At 37.4% G+C, this 16,679-nt stretch overlaps 2 protein-coding genes across 2 annotated transcripts; both read right to left on the bottom strand.

The window, feature by feature from the left end:
- Positions 1 to 491: 491 nt before the first annotated feature.
- LOC117138222 lies at positions 492 to 2,231 on the bottom strand. Its single transcript, XM_033300167.1, has 2 exons — positions 843 to 2,231; positions 492 to 787 (listed from the first exon to the last, which is right to left on the bottom strand). The coding sequence occupies exon 1, from the start codon at positions 1,927 to 1,929 to the stop codon at positions 973 to 975; it is 957 nt and encodes a 318-aa protein (XP_033156058.1). The 5' UTR covers positions 1,930 to 2,231; the 3' UTR covers positions 492 to 787; positions 843 to 972.
- A 3,649-nt stretch (positions 2,232 to 5,880) lies between these two features.
- LOC117138224 (troponin C) lies at positions 5,881 to 10,487 on the bottom strand. The gene is made up of 4 exons (XM_033300169.1): positions 10,312 to 10,487; positions 6,523 to 6,550; positions 6,073 to 6,468; positions 5,881 to 6,017 (listed from the first exon to the last, which is right to left on the bottom strand). The coding sequence occupies exons 1-4, from the start codon at positions 10,315 to 10,317 to the stop codon at positions 5,983 to 5,985; spliced, it is 465 nt and encodes a 154-aa protein (XP_033156060.1). The 5' UTR covers positions 10,318 to 10,487; the 3' UTR covers positions 5,881 to 5,982.
- Positions 10,488 to 16,679: the final 6,192 nt, after the last annotated feature.

The following is a 16,679-nucleotide window of genomic DNA, read 5'->3' as shown; positions in this document are numbered from 1 at the left end:
ACGATTTCTTTTGAAGTGTTAACAATTTTATCTTCTGATAATTTTGATTTACTGATATTCTTTTGTTGACTAACTATTTCATTTCTTAACGATATTGGACCAGTTTCTTTATGCTGTTGATTAACGATTTTATTTTCTAACGATTTCGGACTAATAGTTGCATTTTTTAACGATTTTGGACTAACAATTTCGTTTTCTAACGATTTTGGACTAACAATTGCATTTTCTAACGATTTTGAACTAACAATTTCATTTTCTAACGATTTTGGACTAACAATTGCATTTTCTAACGATTTTGAACTAACAATTTCATTTTCTAACGATTTTGGACTAACAATTGCATTTTCTAACGATTTTGAACTAACAATTTCATTTTCTAACGATTTTGGACTAAAAATTGCATTTTCTAACGATTTTGAACTAACAATTTCATTTTCTAACGATTTTGGACTATCATTTTCAGTATACATTGATCTTTTGTTTATTTCCATGGGTTTTCTCAACGCAATCATTCCCAAGGTATACGGGTCTAAATTTAAATTGCATGCAGTTAAAAAATCTCTGCCGAGAATAACATTATACCTCATAGACTGGTCGCAAACAATGATTAAACGAAAATATATTTTTATTGATCCTTTCAATACATAACATGTGGTTTGTCCATGTGTTTTGAGAATACAGTTGTTTAAACCAAAATAGCAAGTATTAACTAGGGCTAACTTCATTGTCTCGTTAATAAGTGACTTTTTAATGATAGATATAGGACTGCCAGAGTCTATGAGGCATTCTGAAATTATCGGCTTATAAGCATTTTCAAAAAAATTAATTTTAAACCATCTTACATAATTATTAGTTGAAACGCTCTTCCTTGTGGGACATTGTGCCACCAGGTGTCCAAGTTGTCCACAGGCGAAGCACGAACCTGGTTCACGTTTGGGCTTCTTGCAGATGTCAGCTTTGTGTCCTCTTGAATTACAGTTTGCGCATCGTATGGCATCTTTGTAGTCGGTTGGCTGTACAGGTGGCTCCCTCCGAGCTGACAAACGGATGTTCAAAAATGCGCATGCATAGAGAAGCATTGAATCCGTGCTTGGGTACGGAAACTTTGCAGCGGTATGACTTGCGACTCTCGAATTTTCGCCGGATCTCAGCCTTGGATGATTGCTCGCCAAAAGTCAATGACAATTGATCAAGCAAATTGTCAATTGGTTCGATCAATCGAGCAGGGTGCGCATGTAACCAGACTTGCGCGTTTCCTTTAAGTTTAGTGATGAGTAAGATGCGTAAATGGTTGTCATCGATGTTGAAAGTGCGTGCGATATTTGTGACCACTGTTATCCAGGCACGCGCGCAAGTTTTCCCATCGTAATCGGTTATCGTCTCTTTGGCGAGAGCGAGAACATCAACTGGAAAACGCTGGCTCTCCGCTCTCTCGTTGGATCGCTGCGGCGAGTGAAATGTTGTGTTCTCTTTTGTGGCGCCAGCCTGCGTAAACTGCGCCGTCTGGATAACGGAACTAACCTTGCTTTGCTCTGGTTGTTGTTGTTCTTGGAACTGCAAGCTCGATCGTGTTCCGTTAAGCATTGCCTTCGCTTCTGCTAGCTCTGCGCGTAGTTGCTGTAGCTCGAACATGTTTGTCTCCCTCTCACTGCCAGTTTCGGTTGATTCTTTTCTGTTCATCGCATTCACACTTACGTGATCGGTGTTAATTTCACAATTCTGGAAATCCAGTGAAGAAAAAATGTCGTTTCTTGGTGGAGCGTTTTTCTGGGGGTGCTCCGGTGGACAATCGCCCCGAACTGCCGTTGGGATGTCTTGCAGCCTCGCGATTAATTCGGCTTTTGTGCCCTCCGTATTTTGGCCCAGAATACGTAGCCAATCTTTTAGAGTTGTCAGCGAAATGTCGTTCAGGATGATTTTATCGTCCATTTTGGATTATTAATCCCACTTCTGAGATTTTAGCCGCCGTCTACAGAAGTTAACATTCGAATACTATTTCAATTGTCTCTTTTATTTCGATCTGTACTCTAGCTTGGTTCAACAGCGACTGACTGCCGCGCTCTCTGCAGAGTGGCGAGTCGATAAGTTTCTCAATAATATTTGTTTGTATGTATATAGTAAGGATGGGTGTATGAATGTATAAGCTTATGACTAGATTGGCTATGTATAATTAGGTATGTATGACTAGGAATGTATGACTAAGAGTAAAGGAAGAGGGTAGAAGGAGCAGCCTACTACACTTTATATTGTGCGGAAAATGTTGGACGAAGTTTCATACCAGTTGCAATCGAGAAACTCTTAGTGGTAAGTCCTTCTTCTGAATGATCAACGCAATCGGGAATTGCTTGCAGAGAAGGTAAACTCGCCATATCTTTAAAGCATTTACAATCGTTAGAATCTCGAACTCAAAGAAACTCTACTCTCCGTTACTGGAGTTGCTCTTTTTGCTCTGAACTCTACGAAATAAACTGCTGATCCTCTAAACCTTTCGCCATTAGTACGTCTCCGCAGCGAGACTTATTTGCATCTGTGGCTCTTCCCAACGGATCGAACGGTTTGAGAACTGGTCCAGATATAAGTAAGTGGATTAAACGAAGTAATTCATTTCTCAGTCGCTTTTATATTTGTTTTATCCTTCTGTAACAAACATTCATTTTAACTCAAAAAAAAAAAAATGTTCTCGAGAATAATTCTCTGAAGCTTACAAAAAAATTAACTCATTTAAAATGGGAACCGGTTGCACTTAATGGTCACTTTAGATACTTAAAAGTCTCGGATGGATTTGTGATTGAGTCGACCTATTTGCTTAGGCCGTCCTGTTGCCAGCCAATAAAACTGCTTATCACTTCTTTTAGCGGCCCCTTCAGAACTCAGGAGTCAAAAGGTTCATGTTTTGATTTGGGCAATTAATTGGTATCAGCATAGTATAAAAACAAATAATAATAACAGATTAAAATATAATAATTACATATTTATTAGTTTGTTTAATTAAATGGAAACAAAACAAGAGAGAATGCCATAGTCCACTATCGGATACCCGTTACCCGTTCATCAATATTTTGGGATATCAATTTTTAGTGAATATAATGAGAACAATTTTAAAAAAATGTTTAAAGTGTAGGCGTGACTGCCTCTTAACATTTTTCAAAATGCACGCAAACACTTTTAAAAAATTTTTCGGGCGGTTTTAGGGCGTAAGGCTGGGCGTGGCAAAAAGTTTTGGACAAATAGATAGAAATTTACAACACAAATAAAATTATGCAAAAATACTCAAACAATTTTCAAAAGCGTGTGAGAGGCCGTTTTGGGGGCAGATAGAATGGGCGTGGTAAATCGGTTTTTGTCAAATCAATAGAAATTTACACGACAGAAATACAACATTTGGATGCGTAGAAGGTGGCAAAACTTGAGCAAAAGGGCGTAGTTTCCCTTTTTCTTCTACGTCTAGTTTAAATATTAAATATCTCAATCAACTTCAAAAATCGGCAACGGAAAGGTGTGGAAGCGTTTGTGTTTTCGTTAAATGGTATTTATTTTTATCTTCAGTGTTTCAGTGTAATTAAGTGTACATCGCCAAGTAGGTGATCCTCCTTACAGCGAGGAATGGTGCTTTAACGCAATAATTAGAGTATTGCGAGACCATACCGAGCCCATCATTTTGTATCATATCATAGAGATCGTTTTCTGGGTACGATGGCCCGTAGGTGTCCGTTATGGCATTGCCTACTAAGGTACGGGTTTTCACACAATCGAACAGTCAGCTTTTTTGAACGCATTCCACGTCTCTTAGCGGTTCTAATAGATTTCCGCACGATAGGGTTTCCACCTCACCAATTGGTTTCACATACAAGGGCGTCGCGAAGGTATGGCAGGGGAGGGCAGCTAACCCCTGGACCTAAAAGGAATGTTCAAAAAATTTTATAATTTTCAACCTATCACGTAACTTACAGTTGTTTATTTACACTATGTACTGTTCTTATTCGCTAAGTCAACCTGTATCCGCTCGGGGTAGTCGAGGACAACTTTCCCACATTTTGAAAATGATAATTCTACTATCTGCGACCCCAACCCCCCTTGCTTACGGTCTGGTGACGCCCTTGTTCATATATCTTATTGGATCACTTGGCATAATTTTTCAAAACCCGTGAACAAGCTTTACGCCCACCGTATTTATTTGGGTTTTTTTTAAATATTTAAGTGTCACATCTGGCTTGATCTTTTACACCCGTAAACTATCTTGTCACCGCGGTGCGTATCAGCCTATTGTATTTAATTATTTGGATTTTTTTATCACATATCACATTTTTTTCTCATCACCGGTCGCACGCATTTTCCCCTTTTCTATATCTTCATTCACGTGATGAGCGGACTGTTCGGGCGCCAAAAGACAGTCGAAAATACTACCTTGGAATAACTCCCTGCATGCTTTTGGTTTTCAGCATATGAAAAATGAATACATCAAGCTCGTAGTTTCCTTTATTTCTATAATTAAGTACAATTTTCTGATTTAATAAAAAGGGTCGCTCAGCTGCCGAAAATCGAATGAGTGGCCAGCGTTTCGCCGGCCGCTCGTAAGCTCAGTGCCCGAACGCTTAGCCAAAAACGTTATCGTTACGCAGTAGAGCTCCAGAAGCGTTAGCCTGTGCTGACGTTGCGGTAGCTGAATTCCCGACGGTGGAGGTAGGTTAGGAAATGCCCCACTTTCAGAACAATGACTTCAGCTGCAGTTTGGTTAGCGAGCGGCGTGTTAACATAATTATAATATACCATCTGAATGAGTGGCCTAGTCACGTGAATATCAAAGCTTTTCCATTTGTTGTTTTGTTTGGTCTTTGCGTGAAACACCACCCGAAGCTTAGTGATAATACTATCCTCTCTTATAAATGGTTAATGAGGAATTTAATAATTGCCTGCGTCATTTTCATTGTCACTCTCTAGTTGCTTCAATGTATTACCTTTCAACTCTCCACATTTTTTAATCGGACCATTTCCTTTTCTTGATTCTCTTAAGCCATTGTTTTCCACTTGGTGCTTTTTGATTAAAAACAATCCTTGTCGTTTTTTACGTATAATTCCATACAATTCTCATTATCCGTCTTCCAGCTCATTTTCTAAATTGACCATTGAGTGAATCCGTTAATCCGCTTGGACTTCAATCTGCGCTGTGCCAAAAATTTCTAAACGCTCCGTACCTGTCCACGTCCCTTACAGAAACCTGACATTTTTCAAACTGTTTTGTTGCATACAAATTTCTCTATTTCTTTTCATAATCTCATACCCTTTAAAAGTGATCAGGATAAATAAACCATTTATTTTAAGTGCTTATAAATGTTTATTACGTCGCTGATCTGAAGATTCAATATCGAGCAGCCAAGAACCTGAAGCAAAGGTAGGAATACAAATGGCTCGTTGGGTCAGACTGATAGCAACAAAGAAAATGCAGTTCGACAAAAGTGCCGCAAGCAGTCCAAGGCCTCCAACAACACCGCCAACGTAACCAACACTGTGGAAGTGATAGACCACAAGGATCGTTTTACGATCAAGCGTCAGTTAAGTGAAGACTGATAACGGTACAAACTTAATTATTTAATAGGCCCTTTTAATGTTTATTCTCTTTATGTTAGGGAGATGAGAGAGGCTTACTGAGATCCAATGACTGAAATGCGGTGTGCCTCAATAGCGGATGCCTGTTCCCCTTCCCAAGCCCTTTTTCAGGACGAGGACATTAATTTATACTTTTATTATACTATACTGTTTTCGTGGAACCGATTGCGAGACCGTTCTATTTGGCAGGAATACTTAAAGTAATTTAAAAGGGTTTCAAAAAATTCGTAAGAATACAATATTTTACGTTTTCATACGATCAATTTACTTATTTACTTTAGACAAAATAATTTAATATAATGTTTTCTGATGTCATACAATTTTGATTGCATTGTTTAAATTAAAATACTTATTTCGATGTACTCTTTTGATATTCTTTTAATCATCGCCACCGGTCATTACTTCCATAAATTCTATAAAATAAAATATGTCATAAAATAGCCAATCATAGCTGTATGATTTATATACCATCAAAATCAACAGTGCCCGATCCATCGGAATCAATTTCCTCAATCATCATGTCCAGGTCGTCATTTGTCAATTTATCGTCTAGTTCGCGCAGGATTTCACGAAGAACACCAGTAGTTATATATCCATTTCCTTCTTTGTCGTAAAGGCGGAAAGCTTCCTTCAATTCAGCCATCATAGCTTCAGCGTCCTCTTCCACAAGGAAGCGGGCTGCCAGTGTGGTAAATTCTTCAAATTCAATTTGGCCCGAGCCATCCTCATCGACTTCAGCGATAATGTCAGCAAGAGTTGCATCATCAAGTTGATGACCCAACATGCTAAGTATCGTACCCACCATAGCTGTGTTGATATATCCATTTTTTTCAGGGTCAAAAGCATTAAATGCATTACGTAGTACTGTTAGGAAATGCTTTTTAGTTAAGAAATTAGTAAAATATGTTATAACCTTACATGCAGTTTGCTCCTTGGTCAATTCATCCTATGGAAAATAAGGGTGATTATTTAGAGATATACAGTATAGGCATAATAATAAAATAAAATACGGCAAATGCAAAACGGCTTTCCTCTACAATATTCGCCATTTTGAAATCCGCCTTGTAGTGTGTACATAGCTGACATTCAGAATTTCGGAAATTGTCTGTTCTAAAGGAGGTTCTAGCTGGATTGACTTTATAAAATCGTAAGACTTCAGGGATAAGCAAAAAACCGCAAGGAATCGCTTGCCTAGTCACACTGATAGCAACAAAAGAAATTCGCCAACAAACGAGTGTCTACTCCGGAAATTGGAAAAGTTAATAAATGGGGACGAAATATTTCATTCAGAATAAACAAAAACTCTAGTCTGCTAAGACAAGTCCTAAGCTGGGCACACTGCCGGATCATTATACGATAAACAGCTTTATATAATGAGAAAAATAGGGAGTTTTTTGGGCGTCAGAGTGGGCGTGCCAAACAATTTTTCTATCAACCCGTTACTCGTAGGATAAAAGTGTAAAATAGATTCGTTTAAAAGTATGTAACAGGCAGAAACCTGTTTCACCTTCCGACCATAAAAAGTATATATATTATTGATCAGCATCAATAGTCAAGTCGATCTAGCTATGTCCGCCTGTCCGTATGAACGTCTCGATTTCAGCTTTCTGAAATTAAGCCTACAGATTCTAGAGACATGGACGCAAGGCAAGTTTTTTGACCCATGCTGCCACGATCACTCTAACGACTACAAATCGTCGAAAGTGTTTTGATATTTTTACACTTTTTTTTAGTTAGTAAATTTTTATCGATTTGCCAAAAAACTTTTTTCTGCTCCCACTCTAACGCAATAAAATCGGCCAAAAATTCCACGCCCACGCTTTTTGTTTATCCGACCATAAGTTATGGGAAGAACATAAGTGAAGAATAGTAAAAGTTAGGTAAATCATTTGAAGTTTCGAAACGGTGGTTCTTGTCTCCGTAAAAAAATGACTTTAAGCTTTCCCATCCATGTAATTTTATGGGTATGTATGTATGTTTGGGCAGTTATGGCCGGTTTATGAGCAAATTTCATATTAATAGAAATTTGAAAGTCAAATGATAAAATCAATAAAAATTTAAAAACAAACCACAAAAATGTTTGTGGTTTACGGTGGTTGATGGGCGTGGAAACGTACTGAAAGAAACTTGCGCTGCGTCTACCTTTCTTGAATATGCCGGCTTAAACATGTTGTAATTTTTCTAATTGAGGGCATGTTGGTAATAGCTTCTTTTTTAGGGCTCTAGTACACTCTAGTTCGCGCCTAGAGTTAGTTGGCATTCCCGGCTTAAGTGACCTTGCCGCCATATTCACTATTGGTCGGTGCTGGTTGTCAATAAGAATATCATATAAGCACACCATAAATTCAAATGGAGCCCGCTATGTTCTTCGGTTGCTACATAAATATTTTATACCCGCTACTCGTAGAACAAAAGCAACGACATTATTCTAGTGTCTTTGATAAAAGGGTATACTAGATTCGATGAAAAGTATGTAAGAAGCAGAAGGAAACGTTTCGATCTGTAAAAGGGCAGAAGGTTGAGATTAGGCATACAGATTCTAGAGACAAAGACGCAGAGTAAGTTTGTTGACCCAGGTTGCCACGCCCACTCTAACGCCCAAAAACCGCAGAAAACTGCCACTCCCACACTTTTGAAAAATGTGTGATGGTGCGATATTTTTTCACAGATTTATTAGCTTTTAAATTTCTATCGATTTGCTAAAAAAGTTTTTGCCGCGCACACAAGCCGCCCAAAACTGCCACGCCTACAGTCTTTTAAATTTCTATAGATTTGCCAAAACAATTTTTTCCACGCCCACTCCATCGTCCTAATACCGCACAAATCTGCCATGCCCACGCTTCTTGAATATTTGTGATATTTTTAAACAATTTTTAAATGATGCAATTTCGCGTTTGCATTCATCATATATGCATATTCATCAATAGCCAAGTCGATCTAGCAATTTCTGCCGGTATGAAAGTCGAGATCTCAGTACCTAAAAAAGCTTGAAGGTTAAGGTTGTCTAGAGACAAAGACGCAGCGCAAGTTTGTTGACCCATGTTACCACGCACATTCTAACGCCCACAAACCAATTTTTGGTTATTTCTCATAATCTAATTAGTCTCGTAAATTTGTATCGATTTGCCAAAATACTTTTTGCCACGCCCACTCTAACGCCCTTAAACTCCCAAATCTGCCGTGCCCACATTTTTATAAAAATGTTGGATATTTTTTAATAATTTTGTCAGTCGAGTAAATTACTATGGACTTCCCCAAAAAACTGTGCCACGCCCACTCAAACCACCTAAAGCCGCCAAACCAGTCACGGCCACACTTTTAAACAATTCATTCCCAGAAAAATGATGAAATTTCGCGAACGCATTTACACTCGGGGAACTGGACTATATAGCATTCTCTCTTGTTATACATTAGATAGGCAGAAAGATGGATATGACCTGGTCGACTCGACTAGTGATCAAGAATGTAAAGAATGTAAAAGAATGTGTTATTTGTCGAAAAAATATATGTTTTACGCGGGTTGTGGACGTCTCAAAAATGTTTTTGGGATACCGACGGAAACTGGCAAAACAAATAATTAAACAGCGAAACCATCTTTAATTTTTAGAGTTTTTGCGCTTATGTTAAAAAGTAAACTTATTTGTCATCTGAAAATATTTTAAGTGGTGAATCGCCGCTTCGGCTCTATAGTCGACATCCCCGACTATCAGATACCGAACGGGAAATTTCATCACTTTTTATGTACCGATAAAGATTTGCAAGACGAACAATAAAACGAAGAACGATGTAAACATTTATCAAAAGTATGGGCTTGGCACTTTTGGGCGAATTTGCGGCGTTAGACATGGGTCAACAAACTTGCGCTGCGTCTATGTCTCTACAATCTGTATGCTTAATCTCAACCTTCTAGCTTTTATATTTCCTGAGATCAAGACGTTCATACGGACAGACGGACCAAAAAACTTAAATTTCTTATAGTAAAAATTTAGTATTTGGCAATCAAATGCATGCTCATTCCCTAACCATTCAGGCAATATCGAAATGCTTAATGTAACTTTGCTGAAAGGTTTTTTGTCTGAATTTATACCCAGACTGATTACGGAGAACCGACCCCTGTATATCAGAACTTTTTTAGGTTGAATGTGTGTGATCGCCACTAGGTTTTCAGTGTTCCTTTATTTCTACAATAAAAACTGTTGAATTTGTAAAGAAACATAAAAAAGCCAATATATCAGTATTTATAAATATAAAACGGAAGCAACTGAGATTTATTGGCACTGGACGGATATTTCATCATCTTATATCGAAGTTAGCTTCGTCTCAGTTCCGCTGCAAGCTTACCGTCTTATTTCAATATATATATCGGCTTACTACTGATTTTATTTTTTTCTCCGAGTGTACGAATTTGGAGGTCACGATGCCTTGAGCTTGGCATATATATATGTTTATTTCTTGACTTAACGGAAAAGTTATCTCGCAAACATTGCTGGAACCTGAGCATTAAGCATTAACTCTTCATATGAAACATTATAAATTAATTCTTTTTTTGAACTGATTGCACGCTGACAAACGTTAAGTATTGAGATCATTTGAAACAGTTGAAACTCCTTTATAAACAGCTTAAAAAGGTCTGCAAATCAGTGAAATTTTAATTCAAAGTAACTTGGAAACTTATACTTGGATTAATTTTGTTGACGATTAACTTACGCTCATTTTTTAGCTTCTTGGATTAATCTCTAAGAATGAAAAATTAAACACTCTGTTAATTAAAAACTAAATAAACAATTGAAGACGAGGAATAAACTTGGTATTGACGCGATTAAAACACATATGGGCTATGTGTCTTGTGTGGATGCATCTCAACATTCAGGAACATTTTAGACTTAATACGATGATAGCTCTGCAACTATTTTTGTTGAAACAAAAACAACAATTAAAACCAAATAAAAAGCCAACATAAATATTCCGTATGTCATGTAACTCAAAGATAATTTTATCCACAAGACAGAAAAATACTCACAGTTTTATTTTTAGATACACAATATTCATCAAAATTCTTTATTTTTATAAACCGTACATTGCATTAGATCTTGGAACGTATTATAAAATGGTATTTGTGAACAAAAATTGCAATTTGAAAACAAGAGCGAACGCTATAATTGTGTTCCTCGCCCTTCCGATACTCAGCGTGTGGGTGTGTAAGGAAAATGGAGACACTAAAAACAAAATTAGAAAATACTCTTTTCGAGATTACTCACAATTGCAACCTGCTAGCGTTTACCTTTATTGTAGAGTGGACATGGTTAATCTTTTTTGGCATACTGATAGAAATTGGCAAAAAAATGATGAATAAAATAAAAATATACATTTTCTAAAACGGTAGTTTTGCAAACAGAATATAATAAAATAAAGGAAAGAAAGTTTTCTTTGTCAAGCTTAAGCTTATGCACCCTCGCAGTTATTACATGTATATAAAAAATCATGGAGTGTGACAAAAAACAATGAAAAATGGTTTTTATACCCGTAACTCGTTAATTAAAAAGGTATACAGGATTCGTTAAGAAATATGTAACAAGACGAAGGGTGCGTTTCCGATCCAATAAAGTATAGTTGCTTTATTTTATTATTTTCTGGCCAAGTTATATTGAAGCAAATTTTAAAAATTCTCCCTGTGAGTGATGCCAAATCTAAAAGAATGTGCAATCATGTTACCAGATAGTCGATAAAATCGACATCTCTCTCTTTTTTTTCTTCTTTTCTTGCGCCCGAGTCCCCCGGCCATAAGACCGAGGGCCGCTGCCGTGTGTCATACGACTCGATTCGCGAGAATATAGACGCAATTTAGAAAAGACCACAGAAACGAGGAAATAATAATAAAAATATAATATAAAATAAGTATAATAAATATAAAAATTATTAATATTTAATTATGTATTAAAAAAGTTAGAGTTAGTTGTTTTAGGAGCGGAAGAGAGTAAGATTACAGATAATAGAAAGTCTATAAAGTCTATTATAGTCAGAAAATAATTCTCTGTACGGGTCATGCAACTCATACTTAAATCTACTTGGAACAGAGAAGCTTAGCCGACTAACCAAGTCGGGACTATTAACTTCACCACTATTAAGCTTGGAAATAAAGACTGTTCCAAGCATCGTTCTACTGATAGCTAGGGAAGATAAATTAATTATGAGTAGTCTTCTGGAATAAGGATGTAATATAGGGTCTGCATCCCAATTTAGGCGCCACATGGCAAACAGTTAGAAGTTTTTTTGGACCGATTCAATGTGGTATGAGTAAACTACGTCTTGAGGACTCCAGACAGGTGGTCCATACTCAAGAATCGGACGGACTAAGGTTTTGGTCTTAACAGAACAAGACGATCAAATTGATTTCCTTGCATTGATAAGTCCAATTCTAAATCGGTGTACAATATATTTTCTGAATAGTGGAATGAAAACGTCTGACCTATGGCCTTCGATTTCCAAAACTCTCGGACAAGTTCGTTTGAACGAGCTTCCCCATGAAGGGAAGATGTAGACTATGCAGACCTATGTTAAGTAAAGCAATAAATTGAATTAAAATTGAACAAAACAACAATGGTCATACACCACAACGCGGAAAATAATCAACCAACTTATAAAAGAATTTCTATAATTGGTATCTTGGTATCATCTCCTGGACTTATTAAGTAATGGGATATATTCCTGTTCTGGACAGCGCCCGTTTCTTGTTAGGGGTGTCAATTTTTGTGTCGCCTTAATGCCATCATAAAGAATTCGAGGAAAATCACCATACTGGGGTTAGGCAGCAGTTTATATACACAGTTTCTGATCTGTCTACTAATAAGAAGAACAAGAATCCAAAAATTGAGAGATATATAAGGAGAATACTGGACTAGGCATTTACTCCCTGTATCAAAAATAAGGTAAAAAGATTTCGATTCTTTGACCCTCTTTCAAGGGTGCAGGATGTCTGAATGAAATTAATTGTATTCGATTATATTAGATTGTCCAATTCTAGAACGTATTATACATTCGGCTATGCTAGGCGCTCTTCGCTTATGTAACGTCAAAAAGAATGAGACTAGAATTTTAATCGGAATAATAAAAACATGGTAGGCATTAACCCAGTCGTTTAAATAAAATAAATCAAACTTTTTTTTTAATATTATAAAATTCAATGGGAACCAGATAGAAATAAACATTATTATTGGACATATGATTGGATTTATATGTTTTCTAAAGTTCATTGTCGGGTCTCGCAGCTCAAATGCTGCCAACTTTGGAGCACCTCAGATGTGCGATTATCTTTCGTTATCTAAGCCGCGCTTAAATATTAAAATCAAAAAGTTCCAGTAAAAGAATTTTTCTTTTGTGCTATTTAAGTAAACTAATTGTTGTCCGCGACGCGCCTAGTGTTGCACATTAAACATATTCGTGTCAGTAGAAATTGAAAAAGTTCCCAAAGGTTGCAAGGTTAGCATAAGTATTTAAGGATTGAACCCATTCATTCATGAGGACACGGGCACTGGTGCCACTTATCGTTGTTGTGAGTTGTGTGGCGACTAGCTAACTCTCCTATATCATATGATGCAAACTTCGCCTTGCTGATGACGAAACGCTCCCAATTTGTACAGAGCTAGTTTCGGCATCTGAACCATTCAAATTTTCATGTAAGCCCGCGAGCCCTTTTGAGCATCCTACGACAGCGTATTTGGATCGTAAACGCTTAGGAACTTTGCAGTCGATGACACAAATTATGGGAAACCCGCAGATAGACTCCCTACTCTCCGCCCATTTGCGATATGTGGCTTTGATTTTTGTGGACCTGTCTATACAACATTGAAAATTCGAAGAAGGCCTCAGTACAAGTCCTACGTTGCCTTATATGTTTGTTTTGCGTCCAAGGCGGTTCACATAGAGATTGTGCCAGAGCTAAGTACTGACTCCTTTTTATTGGCTTTCCAAAGTTTCATTGATCGACGAGGTTTTCGGCAGTCAGTTTATTAAGACAACGCGATAAACTTCGTCGGAGCGAGTCACCATTGCCAGGCTCATTGCGAGCGGATCCAGGGGCAGTCGGACGCAATTAATTATGCAAATTTGCGTTCGCACCCCCTCTCACATGGGCGGACTATGGGAGGCAGGTCTGAAAACTGCCAGGCACCCACTCCTACGAGCGGTGGGCAGTGCGGTCCTCAACGCGAAAGAGTTGTCTCTGTCCTCGTTGGAGTCGAGGCCGTGATTGGCTGAAATTATAGGATGTAGTGGTTTCTTGGTTTTGTATTCTTGCCGGTATATCGGTGTTATAATAAACTTATTTAAATTTTCATCGGTTTTTAGTTTACTTTATATTGTTCGGAAAATGTTGGACGAAGTTTCATACCAGTTGCAATCGAGAAACTCTTAGTGGTAAGTCCTTCTTCTGAATGATCAACGCAATCGGGAATTGCTTGCAGAAAAGGTAAACTCGCCATATCTTTAAAGCATTTACAATCGTTAGAATCTCGAACTCAAAGAAACTCTACTCTCCGTTACTGGAGTTGCTCTTTTTGCTCTGAACTCTACGAAATAAACTGCTGATCCTCTAAACCTTTCGCCATTAGTACGTCTCCGCAGCGAGACTTATTTGCATCTGTGGCTCTTCCCAACGGATCGAACGGTTTGAGAACTGGTCCAGATATAAGTAAGTGGATTAAACGAAGTAATTCATTTCTCAGTCGCTTTTATATTTGTTTTATCCTTCTGTAACAAACATTCATTTTAACTCAAAAAAAAAAAAAAAAAAATGTTCTCGAGAATAATTCTCTGAAGCTTACAGAAAATTAACTCATTTAAAATGGGAACCGGTTGCACTTAATGGTCACTTTAGATACTTAAAAGTCTCGGATGGATTTGTGATTTGTGGCCTATTTGCTTAGGCCGTCCTGTTGCCAGCCAATAAAACTGCTTCTCACTTCTTTTAGCGGCCCCTTCAGAACTCAGGAGTCAAAAGGTTCATGTTACGGCGTGTAAACATTTTGGGCAATTAATTGGTATCAGCATAGTATAAAAACAAATAATAATAACAGATTAAAATATAATAATTACATATTTATTAGTTTGTTTAATTAAATGGAAACAAAACAAGAGAGAATGCCATAGTCCACTATCGGATACCCATTACCCGTTCATCAATATTTTGGGATATCAATTTTTAGTGAATATAATGAGAAGAATTAAAAAAAAAATTTTTCGAACAGAAAATATTTGAACAGAAACCCGTTCGAAGAGAAAATGTTCGAACAGAACACGTTCGAAGAGAACATTTTCGAACAGAACATGTTCGAACAGAAGAAACAGAACATGTTCGATCAGAACATATTCGAAGAGAACATGTGTGAACAGAACATGTAAGAACAAAACATGTTCGAACAGAAAATGTTTGAACAGACCATGTTCGAACAGAACATGTTCAAAGAGAACATGTTTGAACAGAACATGATCGAACAGAACATATTCGAACAGAACATGTTGGAACAGACCATGTTCAAACAGAACATGTTTAAACGATAAATGTTCGAATAGAGCATGTTCGAACAGAACATGTTCGAACAGAACATGTTCGAAGAAAACATGTGTGAATAGAACATGATCGAACAGAACATGATCGAACAGAACATGTTCGAACAAAACATGTTCGAACAGAACATGTTTGAACAGAACGTGTTCGAACCGAACATGTTGGAACAGACCATGTTCAAACAGAACATGTTTAAACGATAAATGTTCGAATAGAGCATGTTCGAACAGAACATGTTCGAACAGAACATGTTCGAAGAAAACATGTGTGAATAGAACATGATCGAACAGAACATGATCGAAAAGAACATGTTCGAACAAAACATGTTCGAACAGAACATGTTTGAACAGAACGTCTTCGAACCGAACATTTTCGAACCGAACATGTTCGAGCAGAACATGTTCGAACATGATCGAACAGAACATATTCGAACAGAACATGTTCGAACAGAACATGTTCGAACAGAACATGTTCGAACGGAACATGTTCGAACAGAACATGTTCGAACAGAACATGTTCGAACAGAACATGTTCGAACAGAACATGTTCGAATAGAACATGTTCGAACAGAACATGATCGAACGAAAAATGTCCGAACAGAACATGTTCGAACAGAAAATGTTCGAACAGAACATGCTCGAGCAGAACATGTTCGAACATGATCGAACAGAACATATTCGAACAGAACATGTTCGAACAGAACATGTTCGAACAGAACATGTTCGAACGGAACATGTTCGAACGGAACATGTTCGAACAGAACATGTTCGAACAGAACATGTTCGAACAGAACATGTTCGAACAGAACATGTTCGAACAGAACATGTTCGAACAGAACATGTTCGAACAGAACATGTTCGAACAGAACATGTTCGAACAGAACATGTTCGAACAGAACATGTTCGAAGAGAACATTTTCGAACAGAACATGTTCGAACAAAACATGTCAGAATAGAACATGTTTGAACAGAACATGTTCGAACAGAAAATTTTTGAACAGAACATGTTCGAACAGAACATGTTCGAACAGAAAATGTTCGAACAGAAAATGTTCGAACAGAACACGTTCGAAGAGAAAATGTTCGAACAGAACACGTTCGAAGAGAACATTTTCGAACAGAACATGTTCGAACAGAAGATGTTCGAACAGAACATGTTCGAACAGAAAATGTTCGAACAGAACATGATCGAACGAAAAATGTCCGAACAGAACAAGTTTGAACAGAACATATTCGAAGAGAACATGTGTGAACAGAACATGTTTGAACAGAACATGATCGAACAGAACATGATCGAACAGAACATGTTCGAATAGAAAATTTTTGAACAGACCATGTTTGAACAGAACATGTTCGAAGAGAACATGTTTGAACAGAACAGGATCGAACAGAACATGATCGAACAGTACATGTTCAAACAGAACATGTTCGAACCGAACATGTTCGAAGAGAACATTTTCGAACAGAAAATGTTCGAGCAGAACACATTCGAAGAGAACATTTTCGAACAGAAC

This window comes from Drosophila mauritiana, chromosome 2R (assembly GCF_004382145.1).
Source record: "Drosophila mauritiana strain mau12 chromosome 2R, ASM438214v1, whole genome shotgun sequence".
NCBI classification, from domain to species: Eukaryota; Metazoa; Arthropoda; class Insecta; order Diptera; family Drosophilidae; genus Drosophila; species Drosophila mauritiana.
Note: the sequence above shows the minus strand (reverse complement) of the source record. Positions and strands in the feature narration are given on the sequence as shown.

Excerpts from the sequence above, each read along its gene's own strand:
- LOC117138222 (XM_033300167.1), bottom strand. The coding sequence starts at position 1,929 with ATGGACGATAAAATCATCCTGAACGACATTTCGCTGACAACTCTAAAA.
- LOC117138224 (XM_033300169.1), bottom strand. Across the intron at positions 6,469-6,522 it reads GACCAAGGAGCAAACTGCAT|TACTACGTAATGCATTTAAT; the intron begins GTAAGGTTATAA and ends ATTTCCTAACAG. Across the intron at positions 6,018-6,072 it reads GGGCACTGTTGATTTTGATG|AATTTATGGAAGTAATGACC; the intron begins GTATATAAATCA and ends TTTATTTTATAG.